Source organism: Phaethon aethereus, assembly GCF_964289735.1.
Source record: "Phaethon aethereus genome assembly, chromosome: 7".
In the NCBI taxonomy this organism is placed as follows: Eukaryota; Metazoa; Chordata; class Aves; order Phaethontiformes; family Phaethontidae; genus Phaethon; species Phaethon aethereus.
Window position 1 is genome coordinate 11,869,249 of NC_138583.1, and position 15,959 is coordinate 11,885,207.

General features: G+C 37.7%; 1 protein-coding gene across 1 annotated transcript; it reads right to left on the minus strand.

Moving 5' to 3' along the window:
* Positions 1–5,751: 5,751 nt before the first annotated feature.
* Positions 5,752–14,656, minus strand: GHITM (growth hormone inducible transmembrane protein; the record flags this gene model as incomplete). The annotated part of the gene is made up of 8 exons (XM_082002177.1): positions 5,752–5,839; positions 6,670–6,841; positions 7,426–7,614; positions 8,695–8,803; positions 9,890–10,031; positions 11,380–11,491; positions 12,794–12,893; positions 14,528–14,656. The coding sequence occupies 8 exons, from the start codon at positions 14,654–14,656 to the stop codon at positions 5,752–5,754; spliced, it is 1,041 nt and encodes a 346-aa protein (XP_081858303.1).
* Between the last annotated feature and the right edge of the window lie 1,303 nt (positions 14,657–15,959).

Genomic DNA, 15,959 nt, shown 5'->3' on the forward strand with positions numbered 1-15,959 from the left:
GACTAGTTATTTTGTTACAAAGACCCAGCAGTATCTTGTATTCCTCTATCATCTTTATGAAGAAGGGAAAAAGCAAAAAGTGCTTTCTCAAGCAGTAGCTGAGAGTGGAAGGAGGACAAGTCTTCTAGAGCCATGGTGAATGGCAAGAGGGATAAGCCTCCCTGTTTAGGTGCCTGTTTTTTTTCCCCTACTCTGGGAGAAAAAGTGACACACAGCGGGAACAGATGTGCTTCCATAATGAGAAGGTTACACAGCTCTCATCACCCCATCACGGAGGTGTGAGCTCTGGTGGATTAGCTGTCAAAAACAGTTTCCTAAATCACATCTTGCTTGAACTAGAGGACCAGACTAACACAAGAAGAAAATGTTTCCCTTGCGCATAGTGCACTTAGCACTGCATCCAATGTAAATGTTTTTGGACTGAAGGCTTGCCTCATTTTGGTACGCTCTGTTTAGTGGCCTACAGCTACGAGAGAAACTGGCCCTCATCACATCTAAGGCCTTGAAAGTCTATAGAGAGAACAGAAATCATGCAAGCAACCAGGGGGAAAGGGGACACATCTGTTATGCCACCTTCACTACTGTATGCAGGAGGAAAGTTAAAACCAAGCAAAATAAATACAGCTATAAGCCCCCCCTTAATAGAGCAAGGTTACCCAGAAGACTGCAGTTTCTACACTACATACCTTCCCCTTTGAAAACAGAGGCCAGCACATACTCCCAGAGAACTACATTGATTCACCCTAACTAGTCTAGGTGGAATTAAATTAACTTTCTGCCCTGAAAGTTCTTAATGGTCCCTGCTTTCTCACAGCTCAAAAGTTATTTTTACCTCTAAATTTAACAAGACCATTTGCTCCAACTTTTTATTCTCCTTAGGCCACAAGCAGCTGCTTCAACCTGGTTAGACGATATTCTCATATACAGAATGCAGATTCTTCTTAGAATGGCAGGAGCTTTTAACAAAATATTAATGAATCTTACAATATATTAGCATACCACCTCCAGAAATGATGACTCTATGAAAACTGCAATCTTAAGAGTTTATGTAGTTTCTTTTTGGCAAGTGCAAAAAGCAGCTCTGGAACACACCTTAATTTAACAATAAGAACTCAAACTACTTTTTTCAAGATTTTGACAGACATCCTTTGTGGCTTTTGAAGTATTAGTAACGCCAGTCTAAGGATGCATCCCTATTCCCCTGGATGATTCAAAAATACTTAGCTGTGCACTCAATTTCCTTTCCAGCCCCCAACTCACCTCGGCAAACAGGAACAGCCTTTTTTCAACTGCAAAGATGTAATAAAACATTTGCTACTCCTTTCATAAAGTTTATTCCTGGAAGACTATTGTACAAATTCCTCAAAGAATTCCTCAAGTCACAGGTGAGCAGGGTATACAGTCATCTGCGTTTTCATTTTATCTCCTGTCTCCAACCACTCCCCTGACACTTGTGTCTTACAGTTTTCTATCTTCTTCAACCGTATTTGTTAAAGACTTTTTCTTCTTCTATGCCAGTCTGAAGATGACCCTAGTTCATTGCTTCTAGTCTTTCATTTCCAGTTTGCTTAAGAACATTTTCTGCCTTCCCACTTCTCCCACTGTTATCTTAGGTGGCATTTACAATGAACTTTAGCTAATTCCCTGAGCCACAGGTGGAACTTCAGGAGGAAGCTCTTAGCTTTTTAATCCTTGTGTCTCCTGGAAATACTACACTTTCAGCTGGGTTTTTTTTGGGTGAGCTCTTTTTCTCTGTTGTACACACTCTCTGCCAAGGAAAGTACTGCTTCCAGCCAACACCCATGTCTGCCCCACCGCCCCGGTTAGATGCCACCACCACACACGCTCCAATGTGAAAGGGCACACAGGCAAAAGACAGACCATGCTGCTCTTGAAGCAATTCTTGCTGCCTTGGACTACCTGACTAACCAACCTGGAAACAGGGCACACATCCTGTCCACCTTTACTTTTATGAACTACCAATGTCATTGAATCCTGAATCACTGCAGCCATCAAACAGTAGATTCTCCATTTTACCATCTGTAAAACAAACAAAAAACCGAGAAAACCTTTTCCACCTCACTCCCACTTTCTTCTCTTGCAATTCACAGATGCAACTATAGTCCACGTGAATAAAGTATTGACAGATTTGCTTCAGTTAACTGATTACTCTCAAGTGCCACTACTGTGTAATTACTAAACAGACATATATCTCAAGCCCAAAAAAGGCCATAACATGACCATCCAGACCAATCTCCTGCATAGTTTCTACTAAAACATTGCTCCCAGTAACCACTGCACTATAATATGAAATCCAAAACTGACTTGAAGACTTCGAGAGAACTAACCACACCCCCCATTAACCTGTGGCAAGCTTTGAAATTTCCCCCTTTGAACTGTGTTCCTGGGTTTTACCCTATTTTATCATGATTCTAATATGGTCCTGTTTCTGGCTAACGAAACTTGTGATTCCCTTTCTTCTGCTATGCTTACACACAAATATGCATTTCTCCTGCATTTGTTGTCAGTTAAGTGGCTGCTTAAGCTCTTTTTCACTAAACAATACTAAAATGTGTTTTCCTTAAATATGAGTTTTTTTACTGAAAAGAGGAAACAGTGAAAATATTTGATATTGCTTGCTTTTGTGACTGATTTCTCTCACTCCCCTTAAAAGTAGTCGTTTAAAAACACCCAGCAAAATTCTGTAATGTGTCTTCACTAAAAGTCAATAGGGAATAGAATTATGTATAACGCTCTTCAACCTGACACAACAATGAATCAGGAGAGGAAAAAAAGAACCTTGTTTGACTTTATAATCAACTGTCAAAAATGTGGTGAGCGAGGGCCTCCAAAGGAGAGGGCAAAATAAAGTCAGCAAAATAAATTAAGTAACATTCCTTATTCAAGAGAAAAATTAAGCTTTACTCCTCAGCTAGTTTTGGATTCCTATGAGTTTATATTCTCCTAATAATAACCATTTTCCCTTCCTAGTTTACAGAAGCATATGAAGTAACATTCCTTATTCAAGAGAAAAATTAAGCTTTACTCCTCAGCTAGTTTTGGATTCCTATGAGTTTATATTCTCCTAATAATAACCATTTTCCCTTCCTAGTTTACAGAAGCATATGAAACAGGGCATTAAGAATTAAGAGGGTCTAACCACAGCATTGATCAGCTTTTACAAATCTGAAGTTTAGGACAGAATATCCTAATAGATAGTATTGTTAGATGGAATACTATCCTAATAGACAGTATTTGGTGTTTAGGAGGAGACAGGGAAAAAGAAGTTCTTCCTTAGCTGTATTTGCTCTCAAAGCTGCTGAGCAAGACATACTTAATGGACTATATTACCTACTTGAAAGAATCTCGCAAGTTTTACAATTAGACCTCTGAGGAAAAAACACCCCAAAACCTCGTAAGTTCTACTCATAAATCTAAACAGATTTTTAGTTCTAGAAAGTTTGCAAGTTGTCCATTTGAATTCCAGGAGCAGCCTGACAGCAAGCCAGCACAAGGCTCTCAGATGCTCCTCCTGAAAAAATGGGCACCTGTTCTTGTGCCTATCAAAGTACCACATTTTAAATTTTCATCCCTCCCCAAATTAGAGCCGTCTTAATTAAGAGAAATCTTAACTCTTCACTTAGGACTTCAAATGCAAAGGAACAACTCAATCTTGTTTTTCCCCTTTTTGGAGGCCCACACTAGATAACACTAACGGAGTATTTTTCTACTGATATAATCTCATCCACATGATTCAAGCCACATTTTTCACACGACAGAACAAATGAATGCTTATGCTTCCTCAGGTACTATTTGGCCCATTTTTTCCTTAGAAGGTTTATTAGATCTTCCTGTTGGTCTTACTTTCCATGCAAACATGTCCCTCAAATAGGGTGTTGTGTTCTACACCTTACCACTTCAACCAAACCAGGATCCCTCTCTTGGTTCATTGTCAACCTCTAAAACGTTGTCCTCACAATCTAGACAAAAGGAGTTTTGCCCAAATTTTCTTTTATTACAGGCACAAATATGAAGACTTTGTTGTAAGACAGATCCCTGTAGATTTGAGAATTTGCAGACAAGCACACTGTTGTGTTCAGCTACAGCAACAGTATACGTAAATTAAGCACATGAAATTTCTTAAGATAAACACGCCTAAACAGGCTACTTACACTTGACATGATCCAAAGTACTAGATTTTCCTTCAGCTGTAATAGGCCCAGGAACTAGACTGTCTGGTATAATCTTTGAGCTCAAAGGAGTTGCAGCAAGGTTCTTCACAATCCACTGTTTCTTCCCTATGACTGAAGAGACTAAAAATACTAGTGTATGACAGACATAAAAGCAGCACTGGCTGTAGTCAGTAGCCAACAGGTTACACTAACAGAACTACTTGAAGCAAACGTACATCAGAACTTCTCCATCTGGGAAACATCCCCAAAAAGATGCTAGCCAGTGAAACTGGAAATCACCTTTACAGACTTTTTTTTTTTTTTAAACAGAGGAATATGCACTCTCTTACAAAGGAAATTGTAGCCAAAAAAATATTTATAGTACTCTTCATCAAGTTATTAGTGCAGGGGTACTTAAATATTTTTATAATACAGGGAAAGTAAGAGTAGTCAACTTGTGAGGTTAGAATTTTATTGTTCCGTAAGTCAATACATAAACATAGCATATTTACCACAAATTGAAAGTCTGAGCTGTTGACATTAGCTCAAAACTTTCTTGTGCCCAAGAACTCATCTTTTATTCCAACATATAGCAACAGAGTTCACTAAGTATAAATTTCTTAATGTTAAATGAATTTCACTGATAGGGAACATTTCTTTCAGACCGAGGTAAACATACCTATCTGGAGAAGAATTAGAAACAGACTAAAGTATACTAACAGTATGGTAAATTTATGATACTTGGGTTTACAGCAGGTCATCCTCAATTCCCTCTTTCTGTGCCAACTGTACAGGTTTCTAAGAGATCACCACTAGGGGCTCTTCTGAAGGACGGGGCTTCATCCACAATACTGAAGTTTAGTCACTGGAAGACAGACACCCCTCTTTTGCTATTCAACAGTTGGTTAAATCTAGTACCAAAAGAACCTAGCTATTATACCCATTCAACATTAAAGCAAAGAGTTCTCATGTGTACTCCAGAAAGAGCCTGAAGTTCATATGGGACAAATGCTGCATAGTTTCCTCATCTTGTCTCCTTTATCGTTTTTGGCCACCTCACCTGTCAAATGCAATGCACTTCTGACAATTGCTTAAACCTTTCTAAAATTTCTGCCCAGGTAGAAGTCATTAAAGCTAAAATATAATTTACGCAATCTTAACTGAAAACTGATGCATCTCAACAGCATTTCATGAAGTAGCTTGTGTCCCTATCTGCATATGGGATACCAGCTTAGAAATTACTTCCTTTATTATGCATTAACAGTAAAAAAAAAAAAGTAAGTAAGAGTTGAACTGCTGCCAACCCCACTAAAAAGCAGATAGACTATTTTACCCATATATTAAAAATAATTTACTTTCCCAAAATAATGTACAATTAGAAGCAGTTCACACTATTTTAAACACAGAGCTGGAAAAGTGTTTGAAGAAAAACTATTAAGTCTGAATCATATTGCACTGAAAACAATATGCTGAAATGCTTTAAACTTCTGACTTGCAACAAAACTGCCTGTAACCATGAATTTTTATTTAGTACGTGCACTAGGCAGGCTGTCAGACAGCTGCAAAGAGGAGTCTCGGTTTACTTTCTCCTGCCACCTCCACCACCTGCAAGCATGGTGGCCACCCGAATGAAGATGTTCAGTGTATCTGTGTAGATACCCATGCACCTAGGAAACAGGAAATCAAAGTCAATATTGTTGAACAGAAATAGTATTATTTGCTGTTTCACACCATTATACTTCATTTTTAAAAGCCTTCATGAAGCATCTGTAACAAAACCCAACTATGGTTGTCCTCAGTGCTTAGCTTAGTATGTCAAAAAAACCCCTGTATTTTTGTTCTACCGTCTCTGCCAGCAAGAGCTACTTACAGAAGTCTTAATAGACAGTATATTGTTCTCATACAATAGCCCTCTGCTTTTATGCTGTGCTTTTATCTGTTTATCTCCAAGAATTTTGAAGAAGGTCGGTATTTTTCTATTTTAAGAAACCAGAATCAACGAGGTTAACAATTCACCTAAGATCAGACAGGCAACATTTACAAGCAAGTTACTTGTTAGTCAGACCTGGTCTTTGCTGAGAGTCAATGAATCCCTCCTTCCCTACCTATCATACTGTTAAAGCTTTTTTATTTAGTGACAAAGACTAGCGAATATTAAGTCACTATGAAAGAGTTAACATTTTTTATCTCAGCTGCTATTGACCGGTATTTTCAGAAAGCAACCATAAATTCTTCCAGCAATGCTTCAGAAAACAAAAATACTTTTTAGAAAGTACACATTCAGTCCTGTTTCTCTCATTTCAGGCAGATGGTTTCAGCTTTAACTCCACTAGCTATTTTCACATTGTATTTTTAAACCCTGTGATTCTTCACATTTAACAACAATACACTTTTGAACAGTAAAAAGATCTGGCTGTTTTTAAAACATACTTCGATATAGCTTGAGCAAATTCTTACAGAGACATTGAGACCAGCTGTGTTAACACAGAATACTTACGCATTGATTGGATCGTATTTTGTTACACCATAATACGGAATAGTTTCTGCACGCTTGATAACATGCTGCGTATCATAGAGCAGGAACATGCCAAACAGTACCAATCCACCATAAACAGCTACCGAATACAAGCCAGCACCAAAAGCAGAAGTAGGAGGCAAGAACATGGACCCTGAAGAGGAAGGTACAATAGTATTAAAAAAAGCTACTGTGTGTATCTGCTACTCTGAGTTGGGTCAAACTTCAGTTACTGTAGCACATGTTTTTCAATGAGTATTCAAGTCTCAATTTGTGGTGCATTTTTAATACCAAGAGCTTTAATACATGAGCTGGAGAGCTCACGTATACAACCTGATCCAGTAATTTCAAACACTCTAGAAAATCACGTGTACTTTTCTTCATGTGAACATATTTCTGTCCCTAGGACTAAAACAATGCCTAGAAACACATGAGGAAGAACAACAAGTGGATCAAGAATTAAGATCACCTTTACTGTCTTCCCTAGCCACTAGCAGTGACTAAACATACAAGCCACCACTATCGGCCATTTGTCAGATAAACACTTGCCAGAACTGTAACTTCATGTTTGCTTTCAAGAACAAATTTAACAAAGTATTTTCTGTTGTGCTACAGTTGTAAGGGCTATTTAAGGCAAATATTAACTGGACAGACCAGTGTGCAATCAAATGTGAGCTACATTTTAGCAGCTTAAGTTTATAACCTACTTTATCTGGCAGTATTAAACCAGTATTTTACCAATTGAAGAGGCAAGAACGAAGCCTAAGCCTATTCCAAGTGGTCCTCCCATGTTCAGAAATTTTTCACTCGGAGCACACATGGCCACAGTTGAGAGCCCTCCGACGATTCCAGCAGTATACCAGGCAGCTCTGATCAGCAAAGGACCACCCAAGAAGGCTAGAGGAGCCACTACTGCACCCATGACACCTAGGCAAAAGGAAAACACACACAACCATAAGATTTAAACCATTCTGGTAAAAATACCACCCGCCAAAACATTCCCCCCACAGTCAGATAACATGGCTCAAACTAAGCTACTTACATGACAAAATATCAACGCACTTGATTGTGCGCTTGTCTAGAAGGGAGCAAAATAATTTGCAACCTTAAATTCCATGACTTACTTTTATCTAGCTCTGAAGAGTACTTCAGGGAGCTGGTCTTTGGAAGAAAGACTAACAAAAGTCAACATATTGATCTGTTCAAAACGCAGCTGGTAAGAGACTTAGCATGGACTAATCCACTACATAATAGTCATAGGAGCACTCAACACTGAAAAGCAGGACAGATTTCTGCTACGATAATTAGTTAGGGAAGTAAGACAGACTTTTTGCTACAGTCTTGTATGAAACCTCTATCTAGTCCATTACTATCATATTAGGTTGCTTAACTTAATAACAATCACTAAAATAAACACAGTTTATTCTTACTAGAAGCATTAGGTCTTTAGAGGCAAATATGATTCCAGCGCCTAACATCCATGTGTCTTTCCTGAATCGTAAATTATTTCTGGCAAAACAGTTTTGAAAAATTATAGCCGTTATTTGAACTAGGTATCGTTCGTGAGAAACTGATCTGTACTCACAGCTTATGTACCTGGTGGGAACATGTATCTACGAAGCTGCAGTTTAATACTAAAATCTCATTTTTCTAGTCAAGCTTTCAAATAATTTCCTATCCTGTACAGCTGAAGAACAGTAAGTGTAGACACTAGTGCTTACAGAAGCTACAGTGCCAAAAAGCAGCTATGAAACCAATTAGTTCTATGCAATGTGGCACACAGTAACTTGAGCATGACTTTTAGAAGATTATGAAAAACACAACAGTTGTATTAAGGACACTTAAGAAATCTTCCTGACCTTCAAGAGTTCTCACTGGTCTCTGAAAAATCTTACCTCTCCTAGAGCAGCATATAAAAATTGACCTTAAAGCCAAAATTTTGTTAAAGTAAGAATCTGGTCCCAGTGAAGCATAGACATCTCCACAATAAACACTAAAATCGCATACCTGAATGCATCATCCAAGCCAAATGTTTAGCTGCTGGATTATTTTCATAGGATATAGACCTGACCAACATTCCAGCACCAATCATGGCTGCAAAAGTTGCACCTATTGCCTGTAAAAACAGCATTACAGAGCTCAAGTTAGGATTAGGACATGCAGTCTCTGTTCTAACATCCAAGTCTAAAAGTCAATAGTGTAATTCTGAAAAGAGCAACCTAATTCACAATTGGAGCATTTGTCAGTTTTACTCCTGTAAGATTACAGTCAAATCTTTGCAGATCCTAGCTTGCAGTAATTCCCATTTTACCTTTACTCGGTCTTCTAGTAATTCAAGTTTAGCAGTAAGATGGCAACAACCTCTTAGGTGTGTAAGCTAAGAGAAAGAAAACATATGGCTTTGCCCCTTACTCTAATCCTCACTCAGGCACGTGAAATGTTAGCATTACTTTTTTCTTCTACATTTGTCCACCCAAAGCTAATAGTCAGTTCACATGCTTTTGCTACCAATGATTTTTAAACCTCATTGCCTCCTCTTACTGATGATTCCGAGCAGAATCATTCAGCAGCTAGCAACTGGTCAGAAATGTACAACCTTGGTTTATCATCACAGACGCATTATTAAATTAATCTCTGTAAAGTTATGTGTTAGAATTTAACTATTATTGTTCTACTCCACTTAACACATTGAGTATGTACTAAGCAGACACATTTTGTTAGCAGTTTGCCTGGATGATTTGCTGACCAGTATTGTTTTAGCCTTGGCAAACAGAAGACAGCTTTCAAAGATGTAACCAGAAGAGCAAAGGGAGGTGGAAGAATGCACAGGGACCTCAGTTTCCCTTCTTAGAAAGTGATAGAAAAATAGTGCCATTAGCCTCAGATGGCTATTTATAACAGGTTCTTACTTCAATACAGCCAGTAAGGATAGCATGGCATTTTTTTCCTCACATAGTGTGTCTTGGACAAACTATCAAAGTAGTATAAAAGGTGCATGTCAGCATGTAATTAGAATCACCAAATCTTAAATCACAGAATACCATTATAATACTTAGGTAGTCTTCATGGATAAAGACAATAGTGTAAGTGAAGTTTTGCTTTACTTTTCACCAAGTAGTCTACATTTCACATTTTTTATATCAACCATCACATTTGGGTTTTTTTCTCAGTAAATGTTTTTGGTTTTATAATATAAGCTTACCAGCCAGGAGCCTCTTGTCATAAGGCTCATGAGTGCCGGAGACCTGCTTACTGCTACAGCAGACAGTGCCGTCAAGCCAATGCTTCCCGCAAAGTACATGTAAGTAGAGTGAATTCTGTCCTTCACGTACTGTGGCCAAATACTGAAAAATAAGCAGTCATACATAGCTGCGCAATTAGCAGTATCATAATGAAGACCAACTAAAAACACAAGCAAGCTGTTAAGTATGTTCATAGCTGTGGATGTAAGGAAGGTTTCATAATAATAGTGTGGTCTAGCAACTTCTGCCATGGGTTTACCTTACAACAGGGGGCTGAACTTCTAAATCTTGCTGGTCTAAAATAACATAACTCTCTAGAAATACTGCAAATTACAAATAATGTTAATTATAGTTCAATTCTAAGGAGGAAGCATACATGGGAAACAGAACAAGCGCTTTTGTTAAAAAAAAGCAGAGAATGGAAAAAAAAAATGAATGTTAATGTTAAAAAAAAGCAGAGAATGGTGTATGTATAACAAACTGGTTTAAGGAAAAATGTCTACAGTACGTGTACTGGGCACTAAGTAGCCTGCTGAGCAGCTCACAAATTGCTGAGTCACAGTGCACATGATTATCTGACACCACAGGACATGAATGTCATTTTGAGAGCTCTAACAATAGCAACAGCTCTAGACGTGAATGAGAGTTTCTGCAGTGTGATTTGGTTATACTATGTACAGGAAGCTTTCCCTGCTAATACCAAACAAACACAGTGCACACATTTTCTACCATTTTACTCTTTTGACCCATTACTTCAAGGCTTGTGGAGAAAAAAAATTACAGATAGCTGTATCAGTGAAAGTCTCATAGATATAACTAGCAAGCATTTAGTCGCTTCCAAATACAAATGCAAAGTAAAGCAAAATGTCTCCAGCACTGATTTCACCCAAGTCCATGCTTATCACTAACCACCTTTTAAGTCAAAGTAACTATACAGTTTTGCCATCACAGACAGGTTTTTGCTGGCCAAAAAGCAATACACCAATGTTTTAAGCAAAAACATATTTCAGAGCAAGGCTTATGCCAAGATAAGTAGTGTGTTCAAAGGAGACTCTCTTTCCAGTATGCTGTATTAAAGCTTAATGAACAGCCTCACAGGAACACCAGGCTAAGTGGTCTTAACAATACGTTTTACACAAGACTACCCTTCATAAATTATCTGTAGCACACCTCAGAAGACATATTTATATACTCTTTACAAATAATTTTTGAATTTAGGAAAACAAAGGAACTCAATTCAATATCCACTTAAGCTTGGGCAATTTACATTTTGCTTTCAGTTTTATGCTTTAAAATCCTGCAGAGAGGTGAGGGCTGTCTGTTCAGAGCTTAAAAAAGATGTAAGCTGTGTCTACACTAGGCGATACCAGGTAAAGAAGAGATGGATGTAAAGAGGACAGAGGTTCACTTAACATGCTCTTTACTTAAAACAGTAAGCCATCTTACTTACACAGCTCTTTCAATGGCTCCAATCTCACTGGACATGCCCATTCCATAGTAACAGAGGGCCCCCAGGCCAACAGCAGCCCCTCCAGCAACAATAAATTTCCCCAGGCGATCAGCTGTACGAGAAAACAAACAAACAAACAAAAAAAAAAAATCCATGCTCATGAATGCTTTTACTTGGATAGTTAATAACATCCTCCCACGAGTTTTGTTTTATCTGCAATAGCTCATACATGTTAGGCTTCTTTCTTAAAGCTCTACTTAACTTCAAGTCACTAAGTTACCAGTTCTCAATGAGTTACATGTGGAAAAACCTAGATTCAGCCTATCAACACAATACAGCTTTATAAAACAGAGTAAAAAGCAAGAGATCAACTAGTAACATGCCAGGTTTACTGACCTTCATTATAGTGACAGGTATTCCAACACAAAACCAGTTAACAGGTTATCCAACAGAAGAGTTCACCTGTCAGCTGATTTAGTATACCTTTTCACTATCCAACTAGTTATAAAACAGGAGAAAAACTAGACATTATGTCTTTTCCTCTCATTCATCTGCCCTTGATGCTTACTCCTTCAAGAGCTCTTTGGTAGCAATTAGATCCAAAACCATTTAAAAAGGGATTTCCAAAGCTTGTGGGCAACAACACGATTTACTATTGGTTTTTGCTATCTGATTTTTAGACATACTATCTGTCACATATCAGATTACTGCTAAAAATATAAATACCAATCATAAAATACTGTTATAACTGAAGTAAGAGCAGTTGAGACCAAATACCTTCAGTTGTGAAACTCTTAAAGACTATACTGTTTCCTAGTGTGTTATAGCCAATGCATTATCTAGCCAATCTACACAAATTCCATTTGTCAATTCAATGCTATTATACGCTATTTGCAAGCCTGTTCTGCTGAATGGTGCCATCTAAAAAATACCTTTGTACTCCACTGAAATTACAATCCACACTAGATGTACTAGCACGCATAGTAAACCAATGTCTTACATAGCCATAACACCAGAAACTTTTTTTTTGCAAACTCTACATATACCATAGAAAAATCCTTCCTTTAAACACCATACAAACTAGGTGCAGCAAAGCAAGTGTTCGCATATTTTAATATCTGCAGCCATGTCTCCATTACGAGACAACCATTTTTAATTTAACAGTTCTCAATGGCAGCTTAAAATAGAGACCATAAGAAATTTGTCTACACTGTAACACATTTGCAGCTTTAAACTTTACAAGGAAAGACAAGCAGAGAAACTATCTTCAGTCCATTGAAGGAGACCACTAAGCAAACTTACGTATGAAACAATATTCTCAGTCTCTTTAATGGTTTGAAGGAAACCAATTTCTTCCAGGAAGTTTTAAGTTAAGCTTCAAAGATTCTCAGTATTTAAAGCAGAGCTACTCTACCTTTAAGTGCTGCTTCTGCAGATGGCTCAAACGCTGCTTCTTTAATTTCCTGGCCAATTTTTCCACGCCTTACACCGGTTCTTACTCTGGTGGCATAACACTGTTAGATTCAGAAACAACATCAGAAAGAGTCAATGAAATAAAACAGAAGACATTTCTTATCAATTTACTTGCTACACTTAAAATCGCTACATAGTCTCTTATTTACCTGTGCTTACCTCCTAAAGATAGGAAGCAACGGTCCTCAAAGAAAACAACTGAACGTTAACGTTTAGAAAGCTTTGTGAATAACATTCACACATACTACAAATACAGAACCAATGCAGTGAATTTCAGAAGCTGAAGTTTTCAGTTTGCATTTCTTCTACTCTAGTCCCACTGTAATAAACAAGGCTGTAAGGCTTATTTTTAAATGTAAAAGCATACTCTTCACTTTTTTTATTTTAGAAAATTTTTTTCACATGTAAACCCACTCTTTACATAAACGCTTCTACGTAAAAAAAATATCCTTGCACAATACCTATACTTTACAGACATCAAATTTTGAAAGCAGAATGAATTCTTTGCCTTAAACTCTAGCCTCGATTCAGAGAACAAACCTTGAATGAAGGCCTATAAACTTAAGATTTTTGAGGCTGACAAGCTCCAAATAAATATAGCATGCTGCTGAAAGTCTTAGTAAGCTGCAAGACCAACACAGAACAAACTCATATTTAAGTTCAGGAACAACTTTTGAAGCTTCCTTACCACTTTTTCCAGGAATTTCTAAATTATTATAGAGGCACCGGAGCGACCAAGGGCTCACTCAAAGCGGTGAGCTTGTTTTAACACTAAAACCTGAAACCTACAAGCATTGCTATCATCAGCCCTTAGAGAAATAAAATTCGCCAAGTTTACCATAGCACTTCAGTTTTGTTGTATTTTGCATCTAACAAAATCTAGCCCAACACTGTAATTATGTAGCACTCAACACAGAAATAAAACCACCACAAAAAACAAAAAGCCAACAAGAACACACACACACAAAAAAAACCCAACACACCTACAAACTTAGAATGCTTAAAAGAGTTTTCTGTGCTTAAGAGGAAAACACAGAGGTGAAGAATTTGCCATTGGCACTTTCACCAAGACGGTGACAAAACAGCAATACCTCCTAACAGTTGAGAGTTACCTGGGCAGAAACCAAAAATTAAACATTTTCTCTCAATGAAGAATAAACAGATGGTATCTTAGGATAACAGTCCAGTTTTAAAATCGTTGGTAAGGCCCATGATAGTCCCGCCACAGTTCAAAAATTGCTCTAGCCTAGGCTACAGCTCTAAACACATATTGGGACTAAAATCTTTGAAAAGAAAGTTTTTACTTCAATATTATATTTAAGACTCCAGCTTGGAAACAGGGAGCTAAGAGGAGATCAGACAAGAATTTCTGCTCCTCCCACCTTACATAGTAAGGCTTGTCCATCACTACCTCCCCTCCTTTAGGTTCTTTTTTCATCCCATAATTTTAACAGGGAAATAGTCATCAGAACAGAAGATATTTCAATTACTCTTAAACCCTCCCTTTTTTTTTTTTTTGACTAACACTCTTCCTTCAGTAAATTAGAGCAGGAACATCAAACAGAAGGCTCATGATCATTCAAAACAGGTACTCCATGCAAAGCAATTCTTTTGGCAAAACACTCAGGCCTTAAAATATTGGCAGACAAAACCATTAGAAAGAGAATTACCTTACCTGGTTAGGCTGCCACAATCTGTATGCTTTTATATTGGAGTTCCTCAAAGCTGGGGGAGTCTGAGTAATGGTGGGGCGGATAGTCTGGCATGATAATGCCCTCAGGCATACTAGCCTTGCAGCCAGCATGGTTGCTTAGATGATTTAATACACTGTGTTCCTGCAAGTGCACAAGAAAATATGACTTTCTATTTTGTTATGTGGTTTTCACACAACAAAGTACACTTGCTACTTATTGCCAACTACATTACAGCCTGTAATAGAAATTAGTATTATCCCTAGAATAAAAACCTGAGAGCAAAAACTTTCTTACACATGCAGTTTAACTCTGTTCTATCTATATTTGTCTCACATTTCCACCAGAGACTTATCTCTCACAACTTACCTGAAAACAAGAGGATGTACCACTTTCCATACGTATAAATTACATCAACATCCTTTATGTACTTATGCTTGAGTTACTTCTACAACTAACTTTCATTTTGAAATGTAACACAGTAGGAGTACTCTGCCGTCAAAGAGATGTTCCAAATTTACATGATGTTCAGCTATATGTAAACCCAAATGAGTAAATAGCATAACATACGTGGTAGAAAAAGTTTTAGAGAGATTTTAAGCTATCCTTTGAAGAATTAATTAGCTGTATGAACATGGCATTCAGTCAAGGTCACAGCCCGTAACACAAGTTCAGGTCATCTTGTACAGTTTTGACCAGAGAACATTGATGCCACTCATGGTGAAATCAACAGCAGACACCACTCTGGGTGTTCTGTAGGTAGTATTAAAACTGCTAGCTTACTTCCACACATTACACATGAAAAATCCCAAGTCGCCCTCTTTACACATGCTTTAATTATGACTATATACACCCTCCGATATCACAAGACACCCCAGCTACCAATACATTTTTTTCAAACAGTTGTTCATAGCTTACATGTACAATGTCCAATATAATTTAAGAGCATTCTAAACAAAAGTAACTTTAAACATACATGAGTAAACGAGCACCCACAATATTGGATAGCCAGTATTAACCACAAAGAAGTGAAAATTAGAAAAGAATCCTATTGCTAAAAAAAGTCACTTTGCTTTGAAGTTCAGTTAGATAATCCTGTTTTTATAAGCATAAGTACTTTCAGAGATGCATCCTATCTCTGCCACTAAACCCCACTCTTCCACCGGGATGACACAGTTTGCAGGAAGCAACTTACAGAACCAACTCTGTGATACTGGGGTTTTTTTGTTTTGTTTGTTTTAACTGGTACTTGAAGCAACTTCAAGCATTAGATTGATGATCCAACAGCAAGGATAGACGAAAGCAGAGCGTTAAAAAGAAAGCGAAACACCATCAACATTCCAGCGTATTAACTGGCAAGTACAGCAGTAAAGAAACACTGCAAAGCCCCTGCTGCACCAAAGCACGAGGAAACCC